This window comes from Vipera ursinii, assembly GCF_947247035.1.
Source record: "Vipera ursinii genome assembly, chromosome: 4".
Taxonomy (NCBI): domain Eukaryota; kingdom Metazoa; phylum Chordata; class Lepidosauria; order Squamata; family Viperidae; genus Vipera; species Vipera ursinii.
The window spans coordinates 117846598-117862421 of NC_139514.1; the positions used below are offsets into that span (position 1 = coordinate 117846598).

The 15824-nt window shown below is 42.3% G+C and overlaps 1 protein-coding gene across 1 annotated transcript in view; it reads right to left on the reverse strand.

The window, feature by feature from the left end:
* The window catches only part of ENOX1 (ecto-NOX disulfide-thiol exchanger 1), a gene marked incomplete at its 3' end in the record, with an annotated part of 261316 nt that overhangs the window by 77085 nt on the left and 168407 nt on the right, over window positions 1-15824 (reverse strand). Inside the window, exons 7-8 of the mRNA XM_083361308.1 lie at window positions 9437-9670; window positions 1729-1941 (exon numbers count right to left, since the gene is read on the reverse strand). Coding sequence (XP_083217434.1) covers window positions 1729-1941; window positions 9437-9670 — 447 coding nt within the window. The remainder of the gene's footprint in view (window positions 1-1728; window positions 1942-9436; window positions 9671-15824) is intronic.

Below are 15824 nucleotides of genomic sequence, written 5' to 3' on the forward strand. Positions count from 1 at the left end.
ACGTTTAGCCACGCGCTTTGGGACGAACATCATTCGAAGGGTGCAGGAGCATGAACGGATTTCCAGAAAACATGGCAGACTAGAGAAACCATCTGCGCTTCAGTTGGAGATGCAGACCACACAGACACATCCCCAACAGCCTCCGCGTGTCTCCAACAGTGAAGGGAGCCAGGGCAGAAAAAGATCATGTCCTTCATATTCTCTTGACTGGACATTAGGACCTTCACTGCCCTGATAGTAAAAGTGATGGTTTCATAGCAAGCATTCTATTTAAATTCATCAAGTTGGATAGCTACATTTCATGCACCTGAAAGCAAGACAAGAATCAATGAATGGAAACTAATGGAGGAGGAGAGAATCAACCTAAAACTAAGGAGAAATTTCCTGACAATGAGGACAATTAATCAGGAGAACTGTGGGTGCTCCAACACCGGAGGTTTTTAAGAAGAGACTGGACAGCCATTTGTCTGAAATGGTATAGGTTCTCCTGCTTGAGCAGGGGGTTGGACAAGAAGACCTCCAGGGTCCCTTCCAACTCTTGTCATTCTGTTTATAAATTTCATAGTCGTTGTATGCAGTATGTAAAAACCTGTAGCAGTTCATCTGCCCTGAATCTTCCACCCTTTGGATTCAAGAGAGGTCTCAAATTTTTAAAAAAAGAATAATGGCCCAAGTGCCTGTTATATCATTCCTTTCTTGCCTCTAATATAGTCAAATAAAACCCTTTGGAGATACTTGTAATCCTGCCAGCATTTTTCTGCCCTTTTTCTAACTGTACAAGATCGGTGTTTTTTTAAGGTGCCTTCAAAATATTTGTCCAAACCATATATTTGCGTTAACTCTTTTACCACTCTGACAGCTTGATTTGATTTTTATTTTTTTTAAATTCTCATCTTCATGACACTCAATACATAATTTCTCTGTTGGAGACAGATTTATTGGGTCATCAAGTTACCTGCAACATCTGAGGATCTTGTTCCTTGTCACTCACCAATACCTGAGGAACTATCAGTGCTTCTACGAAGACAGAAATTGCTGCCTCAATTTCCTCTCCTGGCCTCGGCTTAAATATAAATGCTGTTGTTCGTGCCAGCGGGCAGAGGTAATACAGGAAGTCCTGGACTTATGACCATTCATTTAGTGACCGCTTGAAGTTGCAACAGCACGGAAAAAGTGACTTACAACCATTTTCCATACTTAAGGTCGTTGCAGCAGCCCTGCGATCATGTGATCCAAATTTAGGCGCTTAACAACTGACTCGTATTTATGATGGTCGCAGAGTCCCGAGGTCACGTGATCCCCTTCGGCGACCTTCCAACAATCAAAAGTCCATGATTCACTTAACAACCGTGTTACTAACTTAACAATCGCGGTGATTCCCTTAACAACGGTGGCAAGGAAGGTCGTAAAATGGGGGCAAAGCTCACTTAAGAAGTGTCTCGCTTAGCAACAAGAAAGTTGGGCTCCATTGTGGTCATAAGTCGAGGACTACCTATATCGCCCAACTACTTTTCTCCATTCCTCTATTTTCTTCAGCTCCACTCGCAAACACAGTAACGTGGCTCACCTTGAGATTGAAAGGGCCTGCTCCTTGTTCTTCCCAATATATATGAAACAATAGAAAAAGTCTAGATGGCAACTACTTACCCATGGGACCGCAAGCCTATCCCCATGAAAACCACTCACACAACAATAACGCACTTCACAGAGCTAACTGGGTTTACTTACATTGAGTGAGGATGCCCGTCAGGGCGTTCTTGAAGTTCTCCTTGGCCTGCTCCATCTCTTGTTCGTGATTGGCTTTTTCGTTCATGAGCCGACGGACGTGGCTGTTGGCCGATTGCACCATGGAGTAGAACTGGTTAGACGTGCGGCGGTTCACCTCCCCTCGTTCGATCCAGGTAAGTAGCACTACTATAGCCTCGGAGAATTTGCTGTCATCTGGAACAAAACCCATTCAAGAGAAGCTAAAATTACGGTCACGTTCTTTGTCTGTGAATGGATTTCAGCCCTTACGAATTGTCCCGTTAACAATATTTATGACATATCTTAGACTCGTTCGGCTTCGCCCTCCTAATATAAACCTTTATAAATTGCTCTCTGAAGCACTGATTATCACGAGGGCCAGACAATGTTGTGGCTTGAATTTTCATTCACTCCTCATGCTGTCGTTGCCGGGTGAAGTAGGTTCACTCTGGGAATAATTAAACGCGAAGTATTTTTTAAGATTCCACCCAACCGGAGTCAAAAGAAGACAAAGCTTTTTTCAGCTCCGCAGTTCATCTTTCCAGTAGGATCCTTGAGTGTGCAACTGTTTTACAAGCACCCCTGCAAACACAAGTGACTCCAGATGAGAGGTTTCTATCAATATCACGCTGCGGTGAGATCCGTGTGAAGTAGAAAATATGTTGTGTTGGTGTATAAAACTCCCTGGTTTCCATGGGAAAGAGAGATGAGATGTAAAAATATTATTTTTGTCTCTCCTTAATGGTGGATCCTCAAACATAAGCCAGAGCTACATCTATGAATCAATCATTAGGGATGATTCCGAGATGTAACTCTGTTTCAATATCCAGCTTGAGAATCTAAATAAAACTCCAGATTAATTCCGTTTCAGAAAAATCTTACTGTTTATTGAATACACTGCTTGGTTATGTCGAAGCAAAACTAACTCTGAGGTTCCCACACCAATTCATAGACTTAAACAATAGTTTTCCCAGCCAGCTCCCAACGTTTTACGTAATCCATATCAACAACTCCACTTTGTTATGGGAACCGTCTGCTTCAAATCCACACCTGTTCTGGTGTCCTTGACAAGGCTTCAGGCTCCCACAGTCTGCAGCTGAATTAAAGAAGTTTCATTCCTCCATATACCCACTTGACAGTAACACCTCCCACCCACTTACTGTAAAGGCGAGATGAAATGCAGAAACATGTAGCTGCCAAAGTTTCATCCTTGACACTCTGGCTTATGTTTGAGGATAGACCATTAGAGTGAGGTTGACCCTTACTCTGACTGAACTGAAGAAGCTTCTTAGATGAGAAGCAAAACATCTTCAAGGGAAAAAAACCCCCAAAAAGTCCAGTTGCCTTTTGTAAAGCACCTTTGGGACAACCATGACCTGGATGATTGAGAATGACCATAAACACTCTGAATCAATCTCCCATGTCTAAGAAAGATTGAAAAAACTCACAAAGGCATCAACTGTCTGGGGAAGGGATCCTTGTGGACCAGCAGTGTGATCTCCAGGACCTTTGAGGAGATCAAGGGCTCCATCCCAACACCAACTCTTTCATTCCACCTGGGTCTTCTCCTCACCTTAAACTCCATTGACCTCCATGCCAGAAACTTCCTAAACTCTGGATTTAGCATTTACTATTGTAATGAATATTATTTACTATTCATTACTGGTGGAGAGACAAATGAGATTGCAAGCAAGTAGACCCAATGAAGTTTTCATATTCCAAAAGCACAACAACAATTGGTGACCTGAGCACAAATAAAAGTCTGTAAACTCGCTGAGTTTATGGAGTTCCTCAGTCAAAGCTGCTCCATCCTGCCAGGAGGTTACTCAGCAGTCTGCATATTAACAACTGATTCATCCATCTAAGGTTCTCATTCCCCTTTGACTTCTGTTCTTTACATATCCCAGTCCAGCAAAAGGCTGAGCCCAGTCCCAGATGAAGCAACACAGGGTTGACATGAGGGTCCTTGGGGCTCTCTGAGCTTGGTCAGTTTCTTGAAAATGTTTCATTACCCAACTAGGGTGGTGGTGGTGGTGGTGGTGGTGGTGGTGGTGGAGGAGGAGGAGGAGGAGGAGGACTGTGGGATCCTTGGTACTCCCCGAGCTTTGTTGCTTTCTTGCAGACATTTCATTACACAACCAGGGAACATCACCAGCACTACAAGGGGGCAGTGTTTGCAGAGTGGTGGTGGTGGTAGTGGAGGAGGAGGAGGAGGAGAACTTTGGCATCCTTGTGCTCTCTGTGTCAACAGTCCAACAATTAAGTCCCAGCAGGCATTACTTTATTGAGTACAGCATCTCAGAACTGAAGAAGTGAAACCAACTCTGAGGTTTCCCGCATGAAAGCTTGCTTAGTTAAACACTGGATTCCCACTTCCCCACCCACCGGGTGTTCACATTGTCCAATAGTAATATTTCTTTTTGTTATGGGAACAGTTCATTTCTCCATCGAGCACCTGTGGCAGAGACATTGGGTTGTTGCAGGCTCTCATGGTCCACGAACGGCTTCTTGGCATTCCATTCCATTCCATTCCATTCCCACTCCTCTTTTCTTCAGGCAAGATAATGAAGCTAATAGCCTTTGTTTCCTTGCAGATCTTTCATTATCCAAACTAGGTAACATCATCTAATACTGATAGTGTTACATAGTTTGGTAGTGAAACGTTTACGAGGAAACCACAAAAGCTCAGAGAGCAGCAAGGACCCCACAGATCAAGCATTCATTCATGTTGAGAAGCCTCCTCGACTATGAATATGACTTTTCTGAGAAATTTGCACACTTAATCAATTCCGTAGGCATGTATCCTACGGAAAGGATAAATGGTTGCAAAATGTTTGAAAAGAATCAGGTAATCAACCTCTGGATGCCGGAATCCATTTTTGTGATGAGTCACTGCAAGGGCTGGTCTTACAACAAGCAGAAAGTAAACGGTGCTATTTTTGAAGGTTTCCCCAAAAGGTTTTGGGTGAAGAAAGCCATGCTCTTCTTCCATCAACACATTTTATGAACATCCAGACTGAAGGATGCACCTCAAAAGAGGCTGCTTTTGGTTTCCATCTTTGCTGAAGCCAATTAAATAAATCAAAGCCGCCGCTGGCAAAAATAAAATTATCAGAAAGCACTTTTAATCTTGATTGCTCAGCTGAAGATGTAAATATCTGCAACTCTTATCAGCACCTCTAATGAAACCTTCATTTACAACATTAGTCTGTTGCATCGGGAAATCTCGAATCATTTTGCAGGTAAGAACAGAAGTGGCCGTTATAAAATTGCAACTCTCTTAGCTTTCCGTTCAGGCAAAATGTTTATTACAGAATCATCCCAGCCTCCCAGTTATTTTCTCTTCCAATTTCTCCTATCCTTCCCATCTGCCTATCTTGGACGTGTTTGGAAACCCAGGCTTGTAGTTACAGTATAAGTTGGGGTGTGGTAGAGGTTTTGTGCTTTTGTGTGTGGGGGGGGGGGAGGCTGTCTAGAGGACTAAGTAGTTCCCGAATGAAAATGCCAAGTCCACATCTAATTAAAGGTAACATTTAATACATGCCAAGAAACTGCAAAGGCTTGTCAGCCCGTTAATGGTTAATTGATGGTTCTTAAGGAGAAGTGAAAAGAAACTTCCTTGGTTGTATAATTAGGAGATATAAGTTGTTAAGATATAAGATATAAGCTATTCTCCAAAGCACCAGAAGGCAGAACAAGAAACAATGGATGGAAACTAGTCAAGGAGAGAAGTAGCCTAGAACTAAGGAGAAATTTCCTGACAGTTGGAACAATTAACCAGTGGAACAACCTGCCTCCAGAAGCTGTGAATGCTCCAACACTGGAAGTTTTTAAGAAGAGACTGGACAGCCATTTGCCTGAAATGGTATAGGGTTTCCTGCCTGAGCAGGGGGTTGGACTGGATGACCTCCAAGGTCCCTTCCAACTACTTCTTCTTCTTCTTCTTCTTCTTCTTCTTCTTCTTCTTCTTCTTCTTCTTCTTCTTCTTCTTCTTCTTCTTCCTCTTCTTCTTCTTCTTCCTCTTCTTCCTCTTCTTCTTCTTCTTCTTCTTCTTCTTCTTCTTCTTCTTCTTCTTATTATTATTATTATTATTATTATTATTATTATTATTATTATTATTATTATTATTATTACTTTAACAAGCGCTGGAGGAAAATTATTCACGGCAGTGCTGTATAACCTAATTTACCGGGTTATTTTTAAAATTCTAATTTCATCTTCTCCCTTTGCTTTCTAAAGCCACACGTCAACTACCCAGTGGCTTACAAGCTGAAAGCATTTTTATTTATATTTTTATTTTGCCAAAAATAGAACAGAGCACTTCCCTCTTTCCATAAACCCCTGCAATTCTCAAGCATCTCCCACAGTACATTGGATATTTGCTAGTGAAGTTATCTCGGAGAAGGCGAAACACAAAAACCACCAATTTTATAGCTACAGTAGGTGGGGTTTACGGTTTAGAGCATCGCTTCTTTGGAGGAAAAACAACACGGTGTCAAGGCTACTAAGATTGGATGTTTTTGCTTTGACAACAGATGGAGATGCAACCATTTCCTTCTTATGTTTGTCCCACCATCCGGTCAAAGATGAAGAAACTTCTTGGATGAGAAGTGAAATAATAATAATAATTGAATTGAATTGAATTGAATTGAATTGAATTGAATTGAATTGAATTGAATTGAATTGAATAATAAACGAGAAAGTCCAGTTACCTCCTGAAAAAAAAAGCACTTTTGGGGCAACCGGGACTTGGATGACTGAGAATCTCCATGGATACAAGAGGGAAGCTCGAAAGTGCCCCCCCCAAAATTAAATGAAGACTTTGAACCTGCGGTTCTCCTTCTGTCAGTCAACAGGAAGCACAAACCAATTCCTTCGGAAGACGAGCAGGTGGGGAATACGAAAGGCAATCAGTAGAAAAAGGCCTGAATAAGAATCTAAAATGTATAATTTCAAGCAGGCACTGGATTAAGTTCTGAGGCTCCCCCTTGATAGTGAGAGGCCTTGATGTATTTTTAAAACAAGTTGCCACAGATGTAAATTGGAAAAGCAGAGTTGCCTTGGCACAGCGCCTGGATGAAATCTCTAGGAAAAAAAAGCGTCATATCCACTTAATTAAACAAAAGTTTTTTTAACCTTCTTAAAGGCATGCTGGGAAAGGAGCCCACCGTGTTTCTGTAAAATACTATATTAACCCCTTAAAATTCTGGATGGAGATTAAAATTCTTTAAAAATGAAAAAAAAACCATTAAAATTCTTGATGGAGCGAGATGCAACCCCTGACAGGGGGAGCAATTAACCAGTGGAACTGCTTGCCTCATTGCGGGCGTTCCATCACTCCAGGTTTTTAAGAAGAGATTGGACAGTCCCTTGTCTGGGATGGTAGAATTGGTCCTTGATTTACAACTGTTCATTTAGTAACCATGCAAAGTTACAACAGCGCTGAAGAAAATGACTTGTGTCCGTTTTTTTCACACTCATGACCGTTGCGGCCACGTGTTCAAAATTCAGACACTTGGCAACTGGCATGTACGTGTGACGGTTGCATTGTCCCAGGGTCACGGGATCCCCTCTTGCGACCTTCTGACAAGCAAAGTCAACGGGGGGAGCCAGATTCGCTTAACAACCGGGTTACTCATTGAACAACTGCCGTGATTCGCTTAACCGCCGTGGCAAGAAAAGTCATAAGACAGGGCCAAACTCATTCAACTGTCTTGCTTAACAACAGAAAGTTTGGGTTCAGTCGTGATCAAAAGTCGAGGGCTACGTGTTTATTAAGGTCTCCTGCCTCGGGCGAGGGGTTGGACCAGAAGACCTCCAAGGTCCCTTCTGTCATGGTTCTGACAGATGAAACTCTTCAAAAGAACTTCGAGGCATTGTTTACCTTAAAGAATCTTTATTTTGAGTAGCATAACTTCAGCACTGCATAATAGCAGCCAAAAAACTGTGTTCCCCTTCCCTGGGCACATAGTATCAAAGCACAATTCCCTCCTCCAATTAACGGTCACAAATCACATTCCCCAATTAGCTTGAAGCACGGGCTTCCTCTCCAGCTCTCCAGCCCGCCAATTCTTTATCAGCTCTGGGCTCAGTAACCTTGATTCTCACGCTAAGTTTTGTGTTGCTATGCCTAGCTAGACTCTTGTTCACATCCCTCCCTCCCAGCATCATCTAACTCTAAAAGCGAAAGGGAAAAGATGGCTACATTTCCATCTGTTGTCAAGTGCAAAAACATCCGATATTAGCAGCGTTGACACCTTCCATTGCTATGATTCTATTTCTATTTAACGGGGTGATATAAAACCAGCTTAAATGCAGCGTGAATGGAAGCCCAGCGTACGAAGCTGCCGACAGGATCCAAGTGTCACCGCAGATCCAAACAGTGAGGTGCAGAATCGAAATCCCAGAAGAATTCTTAGTTGACTGAAAACACAAACGCCCCTTTCCTGCTGGGCTAACGCACAATATTTGCGGTCTGCAGTGACACCTCCGTTGCAGGCTTCAACTGTTACAAAATCTGCGAAGGACGCGTAATGGCGAGACAGCAGAAAGTTGTGACGGATCGCCTTCTCTCCGCCGAGTCCTGTACACAGAGTGGCAAATTGGATTTCACACCTCCTTAATGTGTAAAAAACTTCGACAACATTTAAGGAGAAGGAAATAACTGGGGTATTTCGAAACGGATCGTCGAAGTGCAGAAAGAGGCAAGACGCCTTTTCAGATCACTCCTAGCCAAACAGCAGCTGTTGTCATACAGCGGAAGGAAAGAGACACATTTCATTAAATATTACTAAAAAGGTTTTTTAAAATAATTATAATAACTCCCCGGTAACAAGCTTGCAGTGTTAGTGATGTTTTGACATCAAACGGAATCAGAAAGTGTTGTGTTACTTTTCAATTTGAGGGCTCAATTTCAGCTCTCTGTGCTTGTTTGTTTTCTGGCAGACGTTTCATTACCCAACTAGGTAACGTCATCAGATTCTTTGGTTGGGCTATTTACTAACGGCTCTTTGGCAGTTTCTGGATTGAGGTATTGCTTACTTACCAGACAGGCAAGACACCAGGATATAAACTGACAGCAAACCACACTCCCTACTAGAACTGATGATGTTATCTAGTTGGGTAATCAAACATCTGCAAGAAAAACCACCAAGCTCAGAGAGCACCAAGGAGCCCACAGTTGTCATCATCTCCTCCTCCTCCTCCTCCTCCTCCTCCTCCTCCTCCTCCTCCTCCTCCTCCTCCTCCTCCTCCTCCTCCTCTCCACAAGCCCCGTTCCCTTCTAGCACTGATGATGTTACCTAGTTTGGGTCATGAAGCATCTGCAAGAAAAACCACAAAACTCAGAGAGCACCAAGTCGTCTCCTCCTCCCCCTCCCCCTCCCCTCCTCCTCCTCCTCCTCCTCCCCCTCCCCTCCTCCTCCTCCTCCTCCTCCTCCCTTTCTTCTTCTATGCAAGCCCCACTGCCTTCTAGCACTGGTGATATTCCCTAGTCGTGAAGCGTCTGCAAGAAAAACCACCCAGCTCATAGAGGACCAAGTCTCCTCCTCCTCCCCCTCCTCCTTCTCTTCTCCTTCTCTTCCTCCTCCTCCTCCTCCTCCTCCTCAAACCCCGTTCCCTTCTAGCACTGATGATGTTCCCTAGTTGGGTCATGAAACGCCTGCAAGGAAATGTTCTCTTCGGTTGGTACCTTTCAACTTTTCAGCCAGCAGGGAGGCCTCGTGTTCCGAATAGTGCATTATGATGGGAGGCGAAGGGGGACGTATCCGGTCCTCTTCCATTTTGCGACGGTGCCGTTCTTCCCTCGCCAACATCCTCTGCTTGCACTCCCATTCGTAGAAGTCATCCCGGGCCTGAGCAAAGTCAACGTGAAGGCGGCCGGAGTCCTTCTTATCTGTGCTCGATCCTAATCGCATGCGGTAACCTGAAAACGAGAAACCCCAAAAATAAAAATTAAAAAAAAATAAAGCAGTTCTTTCTACTTCAGGTTTTTCTTCTTGTTGTTGTTCAATAAGTTATCAAGTGGATGAAGAGGTGATTACACCTGGTGTTCCCACGAAGCGTAACCGGACATGTGTGCATAGACTTGTCTTCTAAAAATATTACAGTAGTCCTTGACTTACAACTATTCATTCAGTGGCCACTTGAAAGTAAAACAGCATTGGGGGAAAAAGTGATTGATGACCGGTTTGCACATTTAAGACTGCCGCAGGTTCCCCAGGATCGTGTGATTTAAATTCAGGTGCTTGGAAACTGGCATGTACTTATGACAGTTGCAGCATCTCTGGGTCATGTGATCACCACGATTATGATCATGATTGATCCCTTGTTGCTTGTATGCACACTGAGAGCGTACACACTGGAGACAAATTCCTTGTGTCCAATCATGCTTGGCCAATCAAGAATATTCTATTCTATTCTATTCTATTCTATTCTATTCTATTCTATTCTATTCTATTCTATTCTATTCTATTCTATTCTATTCTATTCTATTCTATTCCATCCCATGCCATATTTTCTAATTCTATTCTATTCTATTCTATTCTATTCTATTCTATTCTATTCTATTCTATTCTATTCTATTCTATTCTATTCTATTCTATTCTATTCTATTCTATTCTTATTCCATTCCATATATTCTATTCTATTCTATTCTATTCTATTCTATTCTATTCTATTCTATTCTATTCTATTCTATTCTATTCTATTCTATTCTATTCTATTCTATTCTATTCTATTCTATTCTGAACTTCTGACAAGCTAAATCAATGGGGAAGCCAGATTCACTTAACAACTTCACAGCTGCAGTGATTCACTTAACAATTGTGGCAAGAAAGGTTGTAAAATGGGGCAAAACTCACTTAACAAAGGTCTCACTTAGCAATGGAAATTTTGGGCTCAATTGTATTCGTAAGTTGAGGACTACCTGTATGCCTTTTCAGTTGACCTGTAAGAAAAACCAAGTTCAGTGCCTTAGACTGAACTTTGCAAAGTTTGCATGTCGTGCTAAGAAAATGCTACGATATTTCACTTCTTAAGTAAGGAAATATGAAATCTGGGCATTTGGGAAAGTGTAAATATGATATCTCTCTTCTTTCACCTTATGATGAAAACACAACAGGAGCAGATTTTGCATCCTGACGCGTGCAGAAAATAGATTTCCATAATCAGCTCTATCCTATATATAGTTCATCCAGATTTATTTATTCTTTATTCATTCATTTCCTTTAACAGACTAATCTTGAATGGACAGGGAGACAGAGAGAGAGAGAAAAGAGAGAGAGAGAGAAAGAAGAGAGAGAGAGAGAGAGAAGAGAAAGAGAGAGAGAAGAGAAAGAGAGAGAGAAGAGAAAGAGAGAAAGAGAGAGAGAAGAGAGAGAAAGAAAAGAGAGAAAAGAGAAGGAGAGAGAAGAGAGAGAGAAGAAAGAGAGAGAAGAGTAAGAGAGAGAGAAAAGAAAGAGAGAAGAGAGAAGAGAGAGAGAGAAAAGAGAAAGAAAGAGAGAGGGAAGAGAAAGAGCGAAAGAGAGAGAGAAGAGAGAGAGAAGAGAGAGAGAAAAAAAGAGAAAGAGAGAGAGAGAAGAGAGAGAGAGTAAGAGAGAGAGAAAAGATAAAGAGAGAGAGAGAAGAGAGAGAGAGAAAAAAGAGGAAGAGAGAGAGAGAAGAGAAAGAGAGAAAGAGAAAGAGAAGAGAGTGAAGAGAGAGAAGAGAGAGAGAAAAGATAAAGAGAGAGAGGAGAGAGAGAAGAGAGAGAGGAGTAAGAGAGAGAGAAAAGAGAAAGAGAGAGAGAGAAGAGAGAGAGAGAAAAGAGAAAGAGAGAGAGGAGAAAGAGAGAGAGAAGAGAAAGAGAGAAAGAGAGAGAGAAGAGAGAGAAAAGAGAGAGACAGAAAAAAGAGAAAGAGAGAGAGAGAAGAGAGAGAGAAGAGAGAGAGAGAGGAGTAAGAGAGAGAGAAGAGAGAGAGAAGAGAGAGAAAAGAGAGAGAGAGAGAAGAGAGAGAAAGAAGAGAGAGAAAAGACAGAGAGAGAGAGAAAAGAGAAAGAGAGAGAGAGAAGAGCGAGAGAAGAGAAAGAGAGAGGAGAGAGAGAGAGAGAGAGAGAGAGAGAAGAGTAAGAGAGAGAAAAGAGAAAGAATTGAAATCTAATAAGATCAAATGAAAGAAAGAGAGCTTAGTTTCCAGCAAGGCCATTGGTTGATTTATCTTTAATCTTCGTATGTCAGCACAAACTGGTGGATCTTAAAGCACTTGCAAAGATAGTGTTGCATAATTTCAGAAAAGCCAAACTGAATTGAGATCTGAGCTAGTAAGAATAATGTGTGAGCAATACATTAGTTTCCGACTGTAATCAAACATGACCATCCACAACTTTGCCTGTTTTGTTTTTGTCAAGCTAACAAAAAGCAGCTTCACAACCCCAGGCTGCACGCTCCATACCTTTTGGGCGTGCGTGCCACGTCACAAACCCTGGCTTACATCCCAAAGGTGATTTTCCCCAAAGGCAGCTGGACTTTCTTGGTGCGGTTTCCCACCACCACCACCACCTTGAAAACGTTTCACTTCCCATTCCAAGAAGCTTCTTCAGCTTCTTCAGAACTGATGCTTCGGAACCGAAGAAGCTTCTTGGAAGAGAAGCGAAATGTTTTCAAGGGTAAAACCAAGAAAATCCAGCTGGTCTTTTGGAAAATGGCCAAACCATGACCTGGATGACAATGTCAGACTGGCTTCTTTAGCACGACGTGGCATCCCACCCCACCCCACCCCTGCTACAAGCAAGCGAAACCTCTGCAGAATGTTTCCATCGCCAGGTGCAAGGGATTTATCCATCAGATGCGCCCGTTTATGAAGAGCGACGTCTTCAGGGTAGCCACAATGGCTAGTTATGGCGAATCCGAAAACGTTTATAGCAGTTTTGGAGGCTGGCCTTCCCTTTGATCACTCAAAGGGGATTCAGGAATCCATAGCTGGGACTTGACAAGTATATAGAATCAAGATCACCCGAAGTGTTAATATCACTTTACAAGGCCTTGGTTGGACCACACTTGGAATCCTGCATCCAGTTTTGGTCACCACGATGTAAAAAAAGATGTTGGGACTCTGGAAAGAGTGCAGAGAAGAGCAACAAAGAGGATCAGGGGACTGGAGGCTAAAACATATAAGAAAGGGTTGCTAGAATTGGGAATGTCTGGTTTAATGAAGAGAAGGGCGAGGGGTGACATGACAGCAGTCTTCCAGTATCTCAGGGGCTGCCCCAAAGAAGAGGGAGTCAAGCTATTCTCCAAAGCACCTGAAGGCAGGACAAGAAGCAACAGATGGAAACGAACCAAGGAGAGAAGCAACCTAGAACTAAGGAGAAACTTCATTACAGTCAGAACAATTAACAGTCGCTAAATGTAAGTCGAGGACTATCTGCAGACAGGTTTGTTGCTAGCATGACCTCCCCAGGAACTGGTTTAATTTATTCTGACAGGGACGTTGTCATTTTGTGTAAGCCAAAAGTGGCAACCGGGCTGTAGCTTTTGTGTATCGCCACAACTGTAGGTGCCGTAAATGATATCTTCTCTCTCTCTTTTTAATGTCTCTTGCCTATTATGAGCCTGGGAAATTACCCTCTTGCTTTGCCATTTCCAGAGCATTTTACGTTTGAAAATGTAATAAAGATCATCGCGGAAAAACAATAATTCAGCGGAATTAAAACACGCCATCTTCATGGCTGACAGCTGCCCTTCTGCCAAGCTAGAAGATGGTCGGGGATTGAATTCCGCTCGTAAAATGTCATCAAAATCCAGCTTGAGAGGATGCAAAGCAATTTTCCTTTCCTTGCATGGCTGAAGCCATTTGCAGGGAGGATTTGCTTATATGGAATAGTGCTGGTGGGGCGATTCCTGCTTTCTGTCTGAAAACTGGGGCCCCCTGGGCCTGTGGAATGGATGGAGTGGTAGGAGAGACGGAGGTGCAGAAGAAATATAATTTAATATTTTCTGTATTAGCCTCTTAGAAGATAGGATTCAAGACGGTTAGCATCAAGAGTGAAAATCTGGCAGGTAAGTGCCTCTCCATTTTCATCTTGCCATTAGAGTAAGGGGAGGGGAGAGAGAATAGAGCGGAGCGGAATAGAATAGAATAGAATAGAATAGAATAGAATAGAATAGAATGGAATGGAATGGAATGGAATGGAATGGAATGGAATGGAATGGAATGGAATGGAATGGAATGGAATGGAATAAAACAGAATACAACAGAACAGAATAGAATAGAATAGAATAGAATAGAATAGAATAGAATAGAATAGAATAGAATAGAATAGAATAGAATAGAATAGAATAGAATAGAATAGAATAGAATAGAATAGATGGAGTGGAGTGGAGTGGAAGAATAGAATAGAATAGAATAGAATAGAATAGAATAGAATAGAATAGAATAGAATAGAATAGAATAGAATAGAACAGAACAGAACAGAACAGAACAGAACAGAACAGAACAGAATAGAATAGAATAGAATAGAATAGAATAGAATAGAATAGAATAGAATAGAATAGAAAATATGGAATGGAATGGAATGGAATGGAGTGGAGTGGAGTAGAGTAGAATAGATTGGATCATTTGTCTGGAATGGCATAGGGTCTCCTGCTTGAGCAGGAGGTTGGACTAGATGGCCTCCAAGGTTCCTTCCAACCCTATTATTCTATGCTCTCTGTTCTAAGTGGAATTTTGTCTCTGGAGGTTTTTACTACTTTTCTTGCTCATTTGATGTTTTTTTTACAGTTTATGATATTCCCGAACAGTATTGATCAGCATTCTCCATTTTACCATGCATTAATTAGAACAATAACTCAACTTGGAACCTCTGGCAGATGGCCATGGTCTATGATGCAACTGAGATTGAACAAAGATTAATCTATGTTACAGCACATCTCTGGATCACCTACTTTTAACCAATCGATAGCAGGCGCAAGAACCGAGTCCGTGTAATTACACAACCACAGATATGAGAAACAACTATCACTTACCCCTATTCTGAAATGAATGTGTATTCTACTTTTGGGCATCGTTAATTCCTTCCCTCGTACTGCTTTTCTGTCTTTGCTCAAAGCCTAACCTCAAATTCTTCCCTCTTCATTGCTTACCATCTCTTCGAGACCTTATCTTTGGATCTAATCATTAAAACATCCAATACAAAAGCCGACACCGACAAAACCAAGCCCGCTATTCTATAAACAAAATCATATTCAAGCCATAGTGTGTCCATCAAACCCTTAAGCGAACACCAATCAACATGGTTTTCCAAGTGGCAGAATAATCGGAAGTCAAACTCGGCACCAGTTTGTGTCTCCATGAGGAGAAGGTCTCATATTCAATGTGGCGTGGTTGAAAGGATCGATATCTCTGTGTTGAGAGAAGAGACATGACTTTGTTCACCTTACTATTGAAACCTATAAGTGGGGAATGGCATTCCTTCAAGCATTAAACTCTGAAACCACCATCCTAGGATAAGCGTAAGGCCACCAGTTCAGGTGACGCCCATATGGGTTCATTTCAGATTGGGTTGTGGTATTTGTGATCCACCAGTGAAAAGTCCCACTACTAGAGCTGCAAAATTTAGGGCAGGGCAGATGTGAACTTAGGTGATGTTCACTCTTCTTACCTATCCAGTGTAGGTTGGTGATCTACAGGTAGTCCAGAATAGAATAGGAGTGGAGTGGAGTGCAGTGGAGTGGAGTGGAGTGGAGTGGAGTGGAGTGGAGTGGAGTGGAGTGAAGAGAAGAGAAGAGAAGAGAAGAGAAGAGAAGAGAAGAGAAGAGAAGAGAAGAGAAGAGAATTAAGGAATAGAATAGAGTAGAGTAGAGTAGAGTAGAGTAGAGTAGAGTAGAGTAGAGTAGAGTAGAGTAGGGTAGGGTAGGGTAGGGTAGGGTAAGGTAGGGTAGGGTAAGGTAGGGTAGGGTAGGGTAAGGTAGGGTAGGGTAGGGTAGGGTAGGGTAGGGTAGGGTAAGGTAGAGTAGGGTAGGGTAGGGTAAGGTAGGGTAGGGTAGGGTAGGGTAAGGTAGAGTAGGGTAGAGTAGAATAGAGTAGAATAGAGTAGAGTAG